This window comes from Plectropomus leopardus, chromosome 11, assembly GCF_026936395.1.
Source record: "Plectropomus leopardus strain MGB_pleo_1.0 chromosome 11, ASM2693639v1, whole genome shotgun sequence".
Classification (NCBI taxonomy): domain Eukaryota; kingdom Metazoa; phylum Chordata; class Actinopteri; order Perciformes; family Serranidae; genus Plectropomus; species Plectropomus leopardus.
The window spans coordinates 33,006,580-33,021,942 of NC_142186.1; the positions used below are offsets into that span (position 1 = coordinate 33,006,580).

The window sequence follows — 15,363 nt, forward strand, 5'->3', positions numbered from 1 at the left end:
AGTGCACAGTTGAGAGGAAGCGACAACAAGAATAATGGTGTGAAAAAAGCGTCTGAGAGGGAGACAAACTCCCCGCAATCTCTCAAAGGCCTCGGAAAATCTGTGGCAAGCCATTATCACCATCATCATCACCACCACCGTCCTCATGGTGGCTATAATCACTCTCATTCTTTTTTTCTCCAGTTATCCTCGCCGCCACCTTCAGAAATATCACTTGCGGTGTCTGGCGGAGCCTGTTGTCTCTATCTGCCTCATTTGAATAGAATTCACAGATCACAAAAAAAGAAAAAGCACTGAACTGTCTCACCTTCCAAAACAGATACATCATATTTTCACAGAAGGCAATAAAAGCAATGCAGGCCCAATTCCCCACAGTTTTGAAGACAGGGGCTGTATTTCAGCTAGACTCATCAATATGCAAAACATCAGAGCATTGCTTGCCACAAGAATATTCCCTCCACTGCACACTCTGCAAATGTGCACAAACATCATCACATTTTGTGTTTTTTTTTCTTAAAAAAATAAAAAATAAAACAAGCTTCGATTGGAAAGAGGAAGTATGCAAATCTTGTGCAAACATAATCACATTTTGATGAAAAGCACTGGGATTCAAAGCCCTAAATTGCCCTATGTGATTTTAATACTCTGCAGGCAATTGTCAAACCAAAGAGGCACAGAAAAAAAAGAGGACTCCGGGGCTGAAATCAATGCGCTACTCTTTATTTGGGAAGAAGTGAACAAACTCCAAGCACTGGATTACATTTCAAAGCGCAGAGCCTAGAGCTTTCCAGTTGAGGAGCATGTATAGTGTGGGAGAAAGGTGCTGTAGCGTGGGAGAGAGGCGTAATCACTATGACCTACAGTAGGGTAGATGTAGGTTAAGTTAGTCCCTCTCTCTGCCTGCAGTGCTCACTCTGCCTTTCTCTTTTTCAAGTCTGTTCCCTGGGCTGTCTTTCCTGGGTTGTTAAATCCCTGCTCCTTTAATCTCCTTACTCAGCTACATCCTCTTTAAAGATGCAGAACCACAGGAGAGACGTGAGATACGTCAACTGGGGACTGGCGGTGCTGGGCGAGGTGGGGCAGGACAAGAGGAATGGGGTCTTTTGAGTTAGAGTTAGGGAGAGCGGTTGTACTGGTATTGATAAAATATAGTTTTGGTAAACTGAAAATAGCACGCCTTAACCTACAGAGCTTTTCTGTCTAAATGAGGATTAAATCAAGTCATTTACTTCATGCTTTAAAGGACTTTCCAGTGTTTTTAAAAAGGCTGCAGAGAGATATTTTCTTGATGTCCATTACAAATTGTCAATCACTGCAACATCTATACTCTATACATCTAACATTAAAGGGTAACTTGTGTATTTTCCAACCTGGACCTCATTTTCCAGTGTTTTTGTGTCTGAGTGACTAATGGGAACAACAGTTTGTGTTCAGTATTGAGGGAGAGCACTGCAGGCAGCAGTATTAACACAGGCTGCAAGTGACCAGTTGGGGCATTTGTGCCCCTGACAAGCACAGATTATTATAATTATTATTAAGTGTCTGACAGTATTATGAAAAGGATTCCTGCAGAGATAGACCTTTTTATCAAAGACTAAAATTATTTTAGTTTAACCAGACAGTAGGGCTGCAAAGGTAAGAGATTTATATGCCAGGATAATTGCCTTCCTACTGCAGCGTCACAATATTAAAGAATTATTATTATCTGTAGGAACGACCCTTTAAAGGAATGGAACCAGAAGGGTTAATTTTGGTCAACAAATGTTTTACCACTATAACTGAAATTATTTTTTAGTTGAAGTATGTAAAAAGTATCCACTTTGAAAATAACCAAAACAACGGTGAGATTCTCTGACTAGTTTCATTTTTATTTTTTTCAATATTGCATCTAAGCAAATGATAATCGTTAACTTTCATTCACAAAAACCCTTAAAACCAGTATATCGCAGCAACCTTACCAACAACAACCTTGAAATCACTATCGCCATCCCCACCAGGCTCCATTTAAATAAACAGTAATTTTATCATCATAAAAACCTTCTTGGCTCGTCTTTTCACTGTTCCAACAATCACCAACTCTGATTTGGTTAAAATAAACCCTAAATTCACACAAAAAACATGCTGGCTCTATTTTTAGGGGCTATATTGTAGGCAACTGGACTTGCTTGAGTTTCTTAAAGAAGTTTCGTCTATCTTTCAAGTGGCGTCTTTTATTTTTAACGGACTGGTGAGGAGACACAGACTTCAGACCCTGTGTGGGCGTAAACCCTTACAGCGTCGTTGAGGTCATACGTGAGTCTCAGAGTCGTTAGGGTTAGGGTCATTAGGGTCACTGAAACTCAAAGCTCACATATGACCTCAGTGCCTCTGAAAGGGTTCACAACAACACAGAGTTTAAAACCTGCGATTCCCGACTCGTCTGTAAGAACTGCAGAAGCCGCTCAGGCGAGACATCTTCACGAAACTTCAAATCTACTTACCTACAATATAGCAACTAGAATTACCATTATGTTAATGCATTTTCACCAATGTGACGCTGGCTCTATGCACGCTAAAATTACTCTTTTGTAAATGGAGTCTGGTGGGTAGTGTTTCCCAGGATGTTTATGGTTAAAAAGAAGGGATGATACCCTTTAACAAAAGGTCTATCTCTGTAGGGATCCTCCCATCATGTTGTCAGACATTTATTATATATATATTATTATTAAGTGGCAAAAACAAGTACTACAGTCAATGTAAACTGACGTTGCACAAATGCCTCAAGTTACACTGAAGCCTGTTTCGTGACTGCCAGCTGCAGCGCTCGCTCAACACCGAACCAGTTTCAGAACATGTGGTTCCGATTTGTCACTTATATCCAAAATCATGGGAAAATGGGTCCTGCTTAAAAAATACTAAAGTCACCTTCAGATGCCTTTCACAAGTATGAAAACCTTTGAACACTGAGTAAATTGGTGTGATTTCTTTCAAAAACATGTTTCACAAATTGCAAGGTATTAGTAGAAAAATATTTTGAACAAGCTAGGGAAATTTTCTAGGGAGAAAAGGGAAAAAATCTACATTTATAATTATCAGAATTATGCATTTGAAATTTGGTTACAACATTATTATAATTTCTAAGCATTTTTTCCAGGTCCTTTCTTTATTGTTGTCCTTCTTTTTAAACTGTCTTATTCTTTTTTTTTTTTTAATTATTATTTATTTATCTATTTATTTATTTTTACTGTTTTCCAGGTAATTTTCTTGTACCTTTTACTAATTTCTTGTTAATTTTTGGGTTAATTCTTTATTCATAGCTCATTTACCTCTTTCCATGGTTTTGAAAAGATCAAGTCAATTTGGTCATGTTTCAAAGGGTTAAATTTAGAGCTCAGCGTCTATGCTTGGTATTGAGCTTCCCATGCATGTCGACAGTGATAATATAATTCAGTAGGTCCCACAGTGACTCCACATGATTCTTCCTCTGATAGACAGTTTAACACAGCCACATTCAGAGCAGAACACAAGCATGTGCAAAAATACTGCAACCACCAATCAATCCACGCTTCTACTACATGTATGAATTTCCACCCCACGCTGATGTCGTATCAATACCATCAAAAGCCATTCCACTCCGCTTCCTCCACCGGGCACTATTGTGCGGCAGTGCCCATCAATCATCCGCATGCTGTAACACACAACAGCAACATTTCAATAATGGTGCATCACCTGAGACTCAGGGAGATGAAAGTAATCCATTCAAAAATGGATCACCGTTGTCCTGCGTGCATTCAGCGTGAGGAGACAGCTCTACTGTAGATTTTCTGGGTCATCTTTCAAGTATATGTATCTTTGAAGTTTAGCGGCGTAGAGTCGTATACATCAAATAAATTCACGGTACGACCAAAGTGTGTCATGAGGAAGCATTGTAGACATGTGCAAGTCAACAAAGAATATGCCCCTAACAGATGCATTTTATTTTCTGATTCCCTAAAAATGGAAAAGTTATCACACTATTCATTTTTCCACAGATAATGAGCTGCAAACACACACATGACGAGCTCCTCCGAGTGTGGGAGGTCACACAGCACCACCAGCACACACTAACTCGCCACCTACCCGCCGTCGTTAACATGCCATATGTAAAACAAGGGATCAAATATAAGCTCTAATTAGTGGTTTAGCAAGCGGTACCTGTTTCCCAGAAGTACACAGACTTCTCATCATCTGTCTGCGCGTGAGCTCCCTCCCTGAAACCACAGAGCAGCAGCAATGTCACCAAAAGGTACCAGCTCCCCTCTGTCCTTATCCGGAGGGTCCCTGCTGCACCCCTCCACCCTAGCCCCATGGTCCGCCAGAGGATAAAAGTAAATCCACTCAGCTCAGAAGGTCAGCGAAGGCAGTGAAGAAAAAAAAAAAAGTCCAAAAGGCAACAAGAAGTGAAGTGTGCTTGAGAGAGTGAGGAAGTGCATGTAAGAGAGGGGAAAAATAATGAGGTGTGTGTGTCTATGTGTGTGTTATCAGTCCTGCAGGAGTTGAGGTCCGGTACTTGGTCTTGTGAAGGACAGAGAGTTTTTTTTTTCTTGTTCCCAACTTGGCAGGATGGTCCCGGAGGGAGGCTGTCACTGACGGGGACTGAGCTGCAGATGGATGGTTCGGTCTTCCTCCTCCATCGTATCCGCTTCCACTGTTGCCGTTGCTGCCTCTGTCCTCTGGCTGTGGAGCAGTGACAGTGGGCGAGTGTCTGCAGTGTTGTTCGCCTCCCTCCCTCTCGCTTGCTCTCGCTCACTCTCTCTCTCTTCGCCTCCTATTCGCTCACTCATTTGCTCTTCTTCTCCCTGTGCCACCCTGCTCTCGCTCTCCTCTTTTTCTACTCCTGGCTTGTTTTAAACATTTTTCTCTCCTTCCCTTGTCTTCTCTTCTCTCTATATCATTTTGCTTTTATTATCACACTCTCTGCATGTCTAACATGCCCCTTCTCACTTTCTCTCTCTCCTCTTTCCTCTCCCGTTTTCCTGTCTCCCGCCTAAGGCATGAGGACGGATACCCCTCCTCCTCCTCCTCCTCCACTTGCAGTGCTGGGAAGGCGACTGGAGACCAGCAGTGCTTACACTGGTCTCAGAAGCTCCCATAAGCACTGCTTCCAGGATCAGAGACAAGCAGGGCTTAATGCAGAGCGAGAGAAAGTGGAGGGGGGTTGATGGGGGAGGCGAGGAGGAGCAAAACACTAAAGCAGAGAAGGAGAGCGCGCAAGGGAGAGATGAGGGAGAGGGGGTGTGCTTGTAAGAAAGGGGTGTGAAAGTGAAATGATGGAACAGGAGAAGTGACAATGAGGGCGTACAGTAACAGCTTAATACTTTCACACTAAAATAAAATAAACGCTGTGCCATTCTCTATTACTGAAAAATATGAGCCAAACTGCAGCAGGTGTGTTGACTGGAAAAGACAAAATTAGACACACCAGCATGTGAGGTGTGTAAATATTTGTGTCTTTGCATGAGCTTAGAGTGCAAGAGGCTGACATCTTATAGTAAGCCATGTACTTTAAAATTTATATGAAGCATTTCATATCATAAAGGTGAAAAAAAACAAACAGAAAAAGGTCTGAAAATGACTGAGTATAATGGGAAGTGATACACAGATTAACACAAACAGACAAAGAGTGCCACCACTAGGAACTTCATCAACAACAACAACAACAACAACAACAAATGACAATCCAGGACATGACGTCTTACTAAACTGTTTGACTGACATGCAATTTTTTAAATAGAGCAAAGATGTTACAGAGGTGGCTGCGTAGTGCCAAATATATAATTGGATCTCGCAGGTTACTATTTTAAAGAAAGTCAGTGGAAGTCTGGATGGCTGATTTAAAGGATAACGCTGACATTATAATTTGCCAAACCTCCCTCTCCTGTCTGCAGCACTCAAATCTAAAGCCATTTTTCCTACTAAAAATTGAAATCTTCAACTATATATATAGTTTAACCTAAAAAGACAAAAGGTCAGGTAGTTAAACATCTACGCACTGTAGTTTTAAGCATACATGAGCAAATAGTTCATTTGTTGCAGGATGTCTACAGGTATCAAACAGTTAAATTAATGCTTTTTAAGCAAATTTAAAGATAATTTTAACTATATATTATCAAAAAGAGGCAGAGGTAGGCTTTATGTAGGAATATGATGTTTAGTGCATGTATAAAGTAAAGGGACAGTATTATGTCCAGTAGTTAATTTTTAGGATTTGTTGATTTCAAATTCAAAGGTAACATATGGTGAGTAACTGATATACAAATAGGCATTTTGAAGTTCAAGTTTTCTTTTAAAAAACAATTAGTGCACTACTGAGTACATATTTACGTATGGTGCAACAATGTGGGACACTGATGTGTTTTTAATAGTTTCTGTGCAGCAGTGAGGCTCTACATAAGGAATGACTAAATAAGATGTGACTACACAGGCAACACCTGTGAGTACAATAAAGTCATTATTTATTCGATCTTTTCATTAGGTGTGTTGACAATTATGAAAAGTACAGACTATCGCTGGCCTTAATCTTTAAGGTAATGGCAAAGAAAAGAGATTACAACAACTCAGGGAAATGCCAACGTATCAGAGATGAACTGAGAGTAAAGATAAATGGCATGAGTATGTGGATGAGATTGTTTTTAAATTTGGAGCGTGACCAGCACGCAACCTTTAATCTTAGAGACAGCGAGATTAAAGGGGAGGGGTTGGTTCGGGGTTCACTGCAGGTTGAATTCACTAACCTGAGTTTAATGTTCCTGTGCTGTCTCAACTGCTCAGCCTGAGCTCCTGACAGGGGAGCCAGGCGAAGGTCGTGTCAGGACGCCTGACTGGCAGCCTGCTTTCAGTTTGGCAGCATCAGCCTGTCATACCTGTTTGTTTTTTTTTTGATTTGGACGAGACAGTTGAAGGATGCAAGCGCTCGATTAGAGCCAAATTTTAAAAAGACTGATAGAAGCCAACTCTTGTGTTATTCATTCTAATTTGATTTTTGCTGTAATTCCCAGAAGGCGTACTGAATTGAAATAGACAAAAAACAAAAAACAAAAGAAAAGCAACAAGTGGCTACAAGAGAGACTAACTTCTAAAGCCAGTGTCACTTATGGTGACTATCTACTGGCAGCTAAATGCTGACTTTAAAAACAACATGTATCAACCTGACTCGATCTACATCAGTGTTTCCCACAGAATATTTATCTATACATGGCTAAAGTATGTGCATGTATCCCTGTTTTTTATTATTCTGTGCCCCATTTCTAAATTCAGACAATTTTGCGTATCTGAATGCAGTGCAGGCAGTGCTCTCCGTTATTCTTATCCCTCAGCAGCAGTTTGAGTCGCAGCATAGTTAATAGTTCAATTCATACGGTCAGAGCTGGTCAGATAGATGAGAGGAGAAGCAGAGTGCAGAGTGAGTGAATTCAAACTTTTAGATCCGGCACAATGTACAGTTAAGTTTCACTTTTACTGCGTTTGGCGTGTTTGCTGTGGACTTGAAGCTTCCAGTCAAAAGTTGAACGTTAGCATTAGCAGACAGTTCAACAGATACCATGGCGCCTTTAACCATGAGGATTTATTCACTGTGAATGGGCAACACACAAACGGCTCTCCAGTTCAGTTCAAGATTTCCAAGTCGCACTGGTGCTCTATGGTTGCAAATTGTGACTAAATAGTCACCACTGGAGCTCTGCAAATACACACACTTAACCTGCTCACACTATTGCCACTGACGCTCATTAAATAAGACTGATACCACAGCACTGTTTAAGTTGATGATTAATTCACTGTAAACTGAAAACAAACTAACACCTCTCCAGTTCATATATTAACAGTATTTGCAAATCACAGTGGTGCTCCATGGTTGCAAAATGTGACTAAATAGTTATGGTCTGAAGCTCTGCAAATGCCCTGGTTTGTTGCTTTGTGTGTGTGTTTGTGTTTGTGTGTGTGTGTGAGAGAGAGAGAAAGAAAGAAAGAAAGAGAGAGAGAGAGAGAGAGAGAGAGGCAGAGAGCTTCGGGAGAGAGGGAAAAATGACGCAGTGTCTCATGAAAATGACTGGACAATTTATACTCTGTGTTCACAAAGTAGTCATTTTGTATATCGCACATGGAACAAGCTGCAATACCTCCAGTATATTTGATATATTGCCCGCCCCTGCAAACGTATAATGCTTTTTTAGTTGTTCGACCACTGAAGAAACTGATGAAACCAGGCATCAAACTGCCAACCTTCCGATCGATGGATAACCCGCTCTACCATCTGCGCCACAGCAGCCCCTACATTATTCACAGTATAGTAGTATGCAGAGGGTCATGTTTACTTGAGGCTATCACATGATGGCTGCAGCTTGCTCATCCAAATTCAGCCACAGATAACAGCAAACCCAGAAAAAGACTTTAACTTTCCCCTCTAGGAAACTAAAATAACATCACCAACATGTTTAGCACAAGGCAGCTGTGCAGGCTGGTGACACCCTCAACACCATAAATCATCACAAACAGCACACACAGTTTACATGCTTCATGTAACAGATTGCAGTTTTCACTTTGCAGTGATGAACATAAAAGTATTAGTTATTCATATTTTAAGCCTTTCTGGGAAAGCTTATGCTAGGAGGTGCTGACCAAATGCTGCTTTTTGCCAACGATGTGATTATGCTGCCTTCACCGAACTTTGACCCCCTGACCCTCTGCTGGGAAATGGTGAAGAGCTGTTTTAGGTTAGATTAGGAGCGAGCTGACTCTCAAAGTGAAGGAGTTCAAGTATCTCAGGGTCTTGTTGACAAGTGAGCGTACAATGGAGCGTGATATTGACAGACTGATTGGTGCAGAATCTGCCATGAAGTGAAATGATGCAGCCGTCGTGCAGGACTGTCATGGTGAAAAGAGAGAGCGAGCCAGTGGGAAGTGAAGCTCTGAAAATTGCTTGTTCTGTGTTTTTACCGTTATGTGTGCCCATGAGCTCTGCACTGACCGAAAGAATGAATTAATGGATACAAGGGGCTGAAATGAGTTTCCTTTGCAGGGTTTTTGGGTTACAAAGATGGTAAGGTCCACCAATACCCAGAAGAAGCTTGGAATTGAATCACTGCTCCACATTTCAGCTAACATGCTTAACTTGCTGCCACAATGCCTCAGCTGCCACTATCTTTCCCGACTCCTCCTACGAAAGCAATTAGGCTTTTACCTAGAAGAGGTGCAGTTATCTGAAATTAATACAGTAGCGGCAGAGACATGCAGCAGAATGTCAGGCAAGTGAAAGTAAACCATTTATTCTGCTGGGCCTGCACTTACAAATATATGCAAATGCCTCTCATCTATCGATCTGATCAGCTGTGAACATATCAACAGATCAATAATCCACCTTACGTGTGACATTCAGCTGCGAAGATAAAAACACTGAAGTGAGTCTCAGGCCAGCTGCTAAAAAAATGCATATTTGATTTTTGCAATAAAGTCATTTTATACATTGCAAATGGAACAAGCTGTGATACTTTAAGTTTATTTGATTTATTGCCTACCCCTACTTTAGACTGACTAAAATATCGTTTCTATATTTGCACAATTAAAGGATGTACAAACACAACAACTGGGCGGCACGGTGGCTTTGTGGTTAGCACTGTTGCCTCACAAATCTGGTTCAAATCCCGGTTGGAACGGGGTTCGGTCTGGGTGGGGGCCCTCTAAATTGCCCTTAGGTGTGACTGTGAGTGTGTATGGTTGTCTGTCTATATGTGTCGGCACTGCAATAGTCTGGCGAACTGTCCAGGGTGTACCGCCTTCTGCCCGATGATTGCCCCCCGCGACCCTTACGAGGACAAGTGGTTACAGAAAATGACTGACACAACAACTGTAACTCATTTGGAGCACAAATGTTCAAATCACAACTTCACTTTCAGTTAAAGAATGAAAAGTTTGATCCTGTATGCTGTTTAAAGTGCAGTGACTTTCACTGTACCCAACTCACTTTAAACACGTAACAAGTTCCTCATTCCTCCGTCACTCTATATGACTTGATAGTGTAACAATAGTGTTAAAGTGTCAGCTAATCATGTAGCGTCTGGATGTCGATGTCTTTACCTTTAAATGTCAGCTGCGAAGAGCCCACTGGATTTAGTCAGACAGACAGAGAAAAACAGATAAGATTGGGCAGATGTGGGTGGAACTGGCAGGATGAAAAGTCACCACGAGCCACCACCTGAATACTGACAGGATCGTCTTTATCAGGAGATGACAAATGGGCCCTGCTCTACAGATCGGCTTTGACATCTAATTACCAACATCTTTCAATCAAAACATCTCATTTGTAAAATAGTGAAAGGAGCAGTCACCACCTTCAATAGACAAAAAGTCTGACAACACCTGATCTGTATCAAATCAACACTTAGCATCAGTCAGCCTGCAAGAACGGATGTTGACTGAAATTTGAATGGGACGTCAGACCATTTTCAGGCTGCCAACCTGAAGTGAAGCCTTTAAAATGAGGGCGCTCCACCTTTTATCAGCAATGGTTGTCATTCATTTTTAAAAATGACTGACTTACAGTCATAAAATGTAATGCATGTTCCCAGTTCATTTTGTTACGCTGGCCTTTACGATCATTAGTGACTTCCGTCAATATGTCTTTCTCTCCTGTGGGGCAATTAAAATAAAAGGGAGCTATACTTTTCTGTCGCTGTTGCTTTAATTTAGCAAGAATTACTATTTTAAAAATAAGTAATACAGCATACATATTCCATCTCCAACTACACTAAAACATTGATTGTAGTTATTGTAACTTCACTGCAAAGTCTGAGCTTTACTGTGTGGAATGAAGTTTAATACTAGAAAGTTAATTTCATATTTATCGGCTGAGGCATGAAGTTTCTCTGTGCTCACCTTAAAGAGACAGTTAGTTAGTAGACCCAAGATCAACACTGCATATTTTTGCTTCTTAACTGTAGTGCTATTTGTGAGTGTAGATAGTTTTGGTGTAATTTGCTTAGTGTTGGAGATATCGGCCATAAAGTCTGCCTTCTCTCCAATAAAATGCAACTTGATTGCACTCAGCTTGTGATGCTTAAAGCAACAAAAATAAAATAAGATAACATATAAATTGAAAAACTCAACAGCAATGTCTCTTTGCAGAAATCACGATCCAATTACTCAAGATAATCCACAGACTTTGTTGTCAATAGTTCCACGTAGGAACAATTTCCTTTCTACAGAACTACACAGAAGGAAGAGTGCATCTACTCATGAACAAGAGGCTCTTCCTTGTGAAAGCATGAGTGCACACTGAGAGCCATTTCCATAATATTCAATACTGTTTTCAAAAATATCAATTTATTAATACACATCAATTCCAGATATTTGCACTGTTTTCAATGCTTATTTTCCTCAGTATCAATACAGCAGTAGCAGCTGCACTTTCTGGCTCTCACTTATTCTGCTGTCCTCTACTACTAACCAAGAAAAGACAACTTGGCATTTTACAGCCGTGTTATGTTTATCTTTTCTGAAAAAAAAAAAATATTTTGCTCTCAATGTCAATTTTTCCCAGTGTCAAGATCAAACAACAGTGTTAAACATCAATATTTTTCAAGGTACTATATGGAAGTTAGAAATGTAAGTTCTATGACAATACTGTGAGAGAAGGCAGACAATCTACAGCCAATATCTCCAACACTCTGACCAATAAATAGTACTACAGGTAAGAGGGAAAATATGTATTTTGGAGTGAATTGTACCTTTACCGTGTGGGCCGTGTACATACAGTGATGCTTTATGACATCACAATAGTCTAATATGAAACGTAAGCTTGCAATTACATACACAGAGAATTGACTTTACCCTGATGAAAGAGACAAATTGTGTCCAGCAGTTAAACTTCTAAGATAAAAAATATTTGCATATTTGTATATTCTGTATTTTTCAATGGGGGGGGAGAGATGTTCCTAAATTAATATCTAATTTAATTTTAAAACTAGTTAATTGAACTTTTTGTGGAAGAACTTTATCAGACGCAAATTATTATTGCAAGCTGAGTATTTTTAATGTCTTAAAACGTCTCTGCAGGGGATTGTTAATTTACCAACTCTGTTGCTACAACTAGAATTATTATGAATATTATGTCTTTGAATTTCAAAATTACTTTTCTTGGAGCTCCTAGTTCTACTTCATTATCAAATTGTTTATAGCCATATTTTGGCAAAACACTGACTTTTTGGAACATACTGTACTGAGCAGACAGATGGACAGTGAAGAATATTATGCTGCTGAGTGGCTTGAGCCGTGTCTTTGGACAGTTTCACTTTTTTTTTTTCCTGTTGTGAAAACTCACATATAGTAATTGAAACTGACAGAGCCTCAGGTGTCCATAAGCCTTTTATAGCATCCTTTCTTCGCCTACAGGGGATTATTTATGATACTCAGCAGAACATTATCTGTATAAACAAAGTAAAGAACATATTGTACTATCATGTTCTTAAAAAATAAAATAAAATAAAGAGAATAATAATAATAATTACAGCTGCAAGCAGATTTAGTTATCAATTTAATCAGTAACGATACTTGATTCCTTCTCAGTTGGAAAGTACTGCTTTTTGTATAATCTGAACACACACTAAATTTGCTATATGTTCCTTTTCTTGCATTATTTTCAGACCCAAACTTATTTCTATAAACTCTGCTAAGTTATAGCACAATTAAGACGTTCTACATTTGGTTCTCATAGCAATTAAAAACCCCCAAAGTTCAGATACTGATAGTGATAATGGATGATTTGTGTGACCTGCACAAGCCTGTTTTTGGTTGCTTGATCGTTTTTACATGTACATACACGACCAATTCTGCTGATTCTATATACAGTAATACTTGCATCTGCAACTGAATATGTTGACAAGGTGCATTTTTGTAATTCACACCCACGCATCACTGTGACTTCTGTGCATATTTATCACCATATGTGGGCTCGTTAACATCCACAACACATATTCTAACGTCACGTACGCTGCAGGTTCACATATGAGCTGTTCTCATTGGTACATACTACAAACTTCTGATCATGGGTCCAATAATTCATACTATACACATACTTTTCATGTTATTATTTCAGGAAAACTGCATTAAAAAATACAAGCTACTTTACAATGAAAAGTACTTAAACAACATTTTAACTACTCTCAAAAATGCTCAGCTTGTCAAAGGAAAACTACAACTACCACCTCATGTTTGTATGCCTCCACAAACCCAACAAGTTGCACTTACAGTTTACATCCATATCTGTGAAAACATGGATGCTTCACACACATCTTTCCCCCAGCAGCACAGATGATCTCTACAATAAAGCACAATTTCAAGATTAGCCTGAACAGTTTAAGTATCTGACCAAATGTCTCCCCCGTTTGTTTCTGTTTCTGACGCTGAGTAACGTAAAGAAAACTGTTAATATTAGATTATAATGATGTCACAGTGAAATTTACCTTTGGCCTTCAATGAGCCGTAGCATGCCATATTGTGTGGCAGAAAATATTATGAGAATACTGTGAATATCTAATTTTTTAATGAACTATGTAAAATAATCTACACTGAGATCTGAATGAAGTTAAACTACCACCCAACTAATACAAATTGTAGTTAAACTTATAATGCTATATGTAGTTACAGATGTACCATGCAGAATTTTTGATTAGTGTTTGCAAATGCTTGCCAGTGGAAGTGAAAGTAAAAGCCAACTCTCATGTGGCTTTTTGTCTTGCAATAGTTGCCTTTTTTTCGACACTGTGTCTCTCAAATGCCTGCTGCTTACAGTCTGGCACCTGGTTGCTAACTTTTCATAAAGCCCCGATCTCACCTGAGCGCTGTGGGGATACATGCCAATAAACGTGCCGAGCACAGAAAAAAGGAAGAAAATAATAAAATACAAGCAGGGGACAGAGTCTCTGCAGAAAAATACACCACCACACACTGAGAGTGGGTCATATGTGATATGATGATTTAGAGGGATCACATCTGTGCGAGTCCATCCTGTATCATATGCCTTAACCTACTCTTCAACCCTGCATTTTATCCATTTACAAGTAATCTAACAGTCCAGTCCTGCTTGCTGCATGTACTCTGTGTCTTGAGCTTTGTTTACTGTGTTTTATTTTGATGTAGTTTATATAATTTAATTGATCAGATTTTTGGTACAGCCTTTAAAGTCCCCTAAGACATGCTTGGATTTAAGGAACCAATTACCTTAAATCATTACAGGTAAAAAAATTTAGACTCGTTTCTATACGGTACAGTAAATCCAGGTCAAACACTGTTAATAATGTAAATGCTGAGAGTTGTTTTTTTTTTTTGTTTTTTTGCTGCTTTTTGCTGCACTTTTCCCCTGGGTATTATTCATGCTTCACTGTAACTTATCAGAAGTGTTGTAAGTTACTGTTATTTAATTCATCATTAACCCCATAGCTTGTTAGGGTTATGTTTAATTATTCTCAGGTGTTGCCCTATGTTGCTGTGTTCCTCCGAGTGGTTGCTTATCAGGGATTTGGGGTCTCCTGACTAATAATTAAAGAAAGAACAGAATAATCTGCCAGCAAGCCTGAAGCACTTGGGCCACATTACATCTGCCTCTCACTGAGTGTGCTTCTGAGTTACTGTAAATAGTTCTTACTTTGCCTAAAATGCAAGTCTTATTGCATGTTATATAATGGTTTTGTACTTGGGCTGCAGCATGCGGGGTCAATAAACGTGAGCAAATGTGGAACTGGTGCTGCCACTGTTATGAGGAGGAAGTGGAAATAAGACTTTGGAATGGTTACCACCACCTTAGCATCAACCCACAAAGAGACGGTGACCTATTGATCAGTTTAGCCAATCGGCAACCATAAAAAAAAAGTAGAATTATCGGCCTAACTACACTCCAATATAGGCTGAAAGCTGTAGAGCGTCTGACAGTCATGGAGACGTACATCACCAAGCAGAAGAGGGGTGAGTCGTGTTGAATGATCTGTCAGTATATTTACATACACAGATAGATTGAGCTGCGATTATAGCTCAGTTCTGCCATTTAAGTGGATGACTGTCCTTGTCCCAATATACAAGCACCGAGGGAGAATTGATTTATTGACAGAAGTATGTCAGACAATACAATAATTTGATTTTTTTCTAACATCATGTGAACAAGTAAAGCTCCAAAGAAATCAGGTCACTTCTGCTGTGTGACTGTCTGAGTTTATTGTTCTTCATTTTAAAATGTATTTACGTTCATTTTTGGGCTGGACCACAAGATAGTGAATGAGTGTATGCTGCTACTTCCTGTATCATATTAGTGCTCTAGCGTTTCATACACAGTCCAGCCATATAAAAGGTTTTAACATAGTC

General features: G+C 39.6%; 1 protein-coding gene across 1 annotated transcript in view; it reads right to left on the bottom strand.

Moving 5' to 3' along the window:
- thsd7ab (thrombospondin, type I, domain containing 7Ab) overlaps positions 1 to 5,121 on the bottom strand; it is a 226,585-nt gene extending 221,464 nt beyond the window's left edge. Inside the window, exon 1 of the mRNA XM_088084662.1 lies at positions 4,174 to 5,121. Within this exon, the coding sequence (XP_087940788.1) occupies positions 4,174 to 4,327 (154 nt within the window). The 5' untranslated portion in view covers positions 4,328 to 5,121. The remainder of the gene's footprint in view (positions 1 to 4,173) is intronic.
- Positions 5,122 to 15,363: the final 10,242 nt, after the last annotated feature.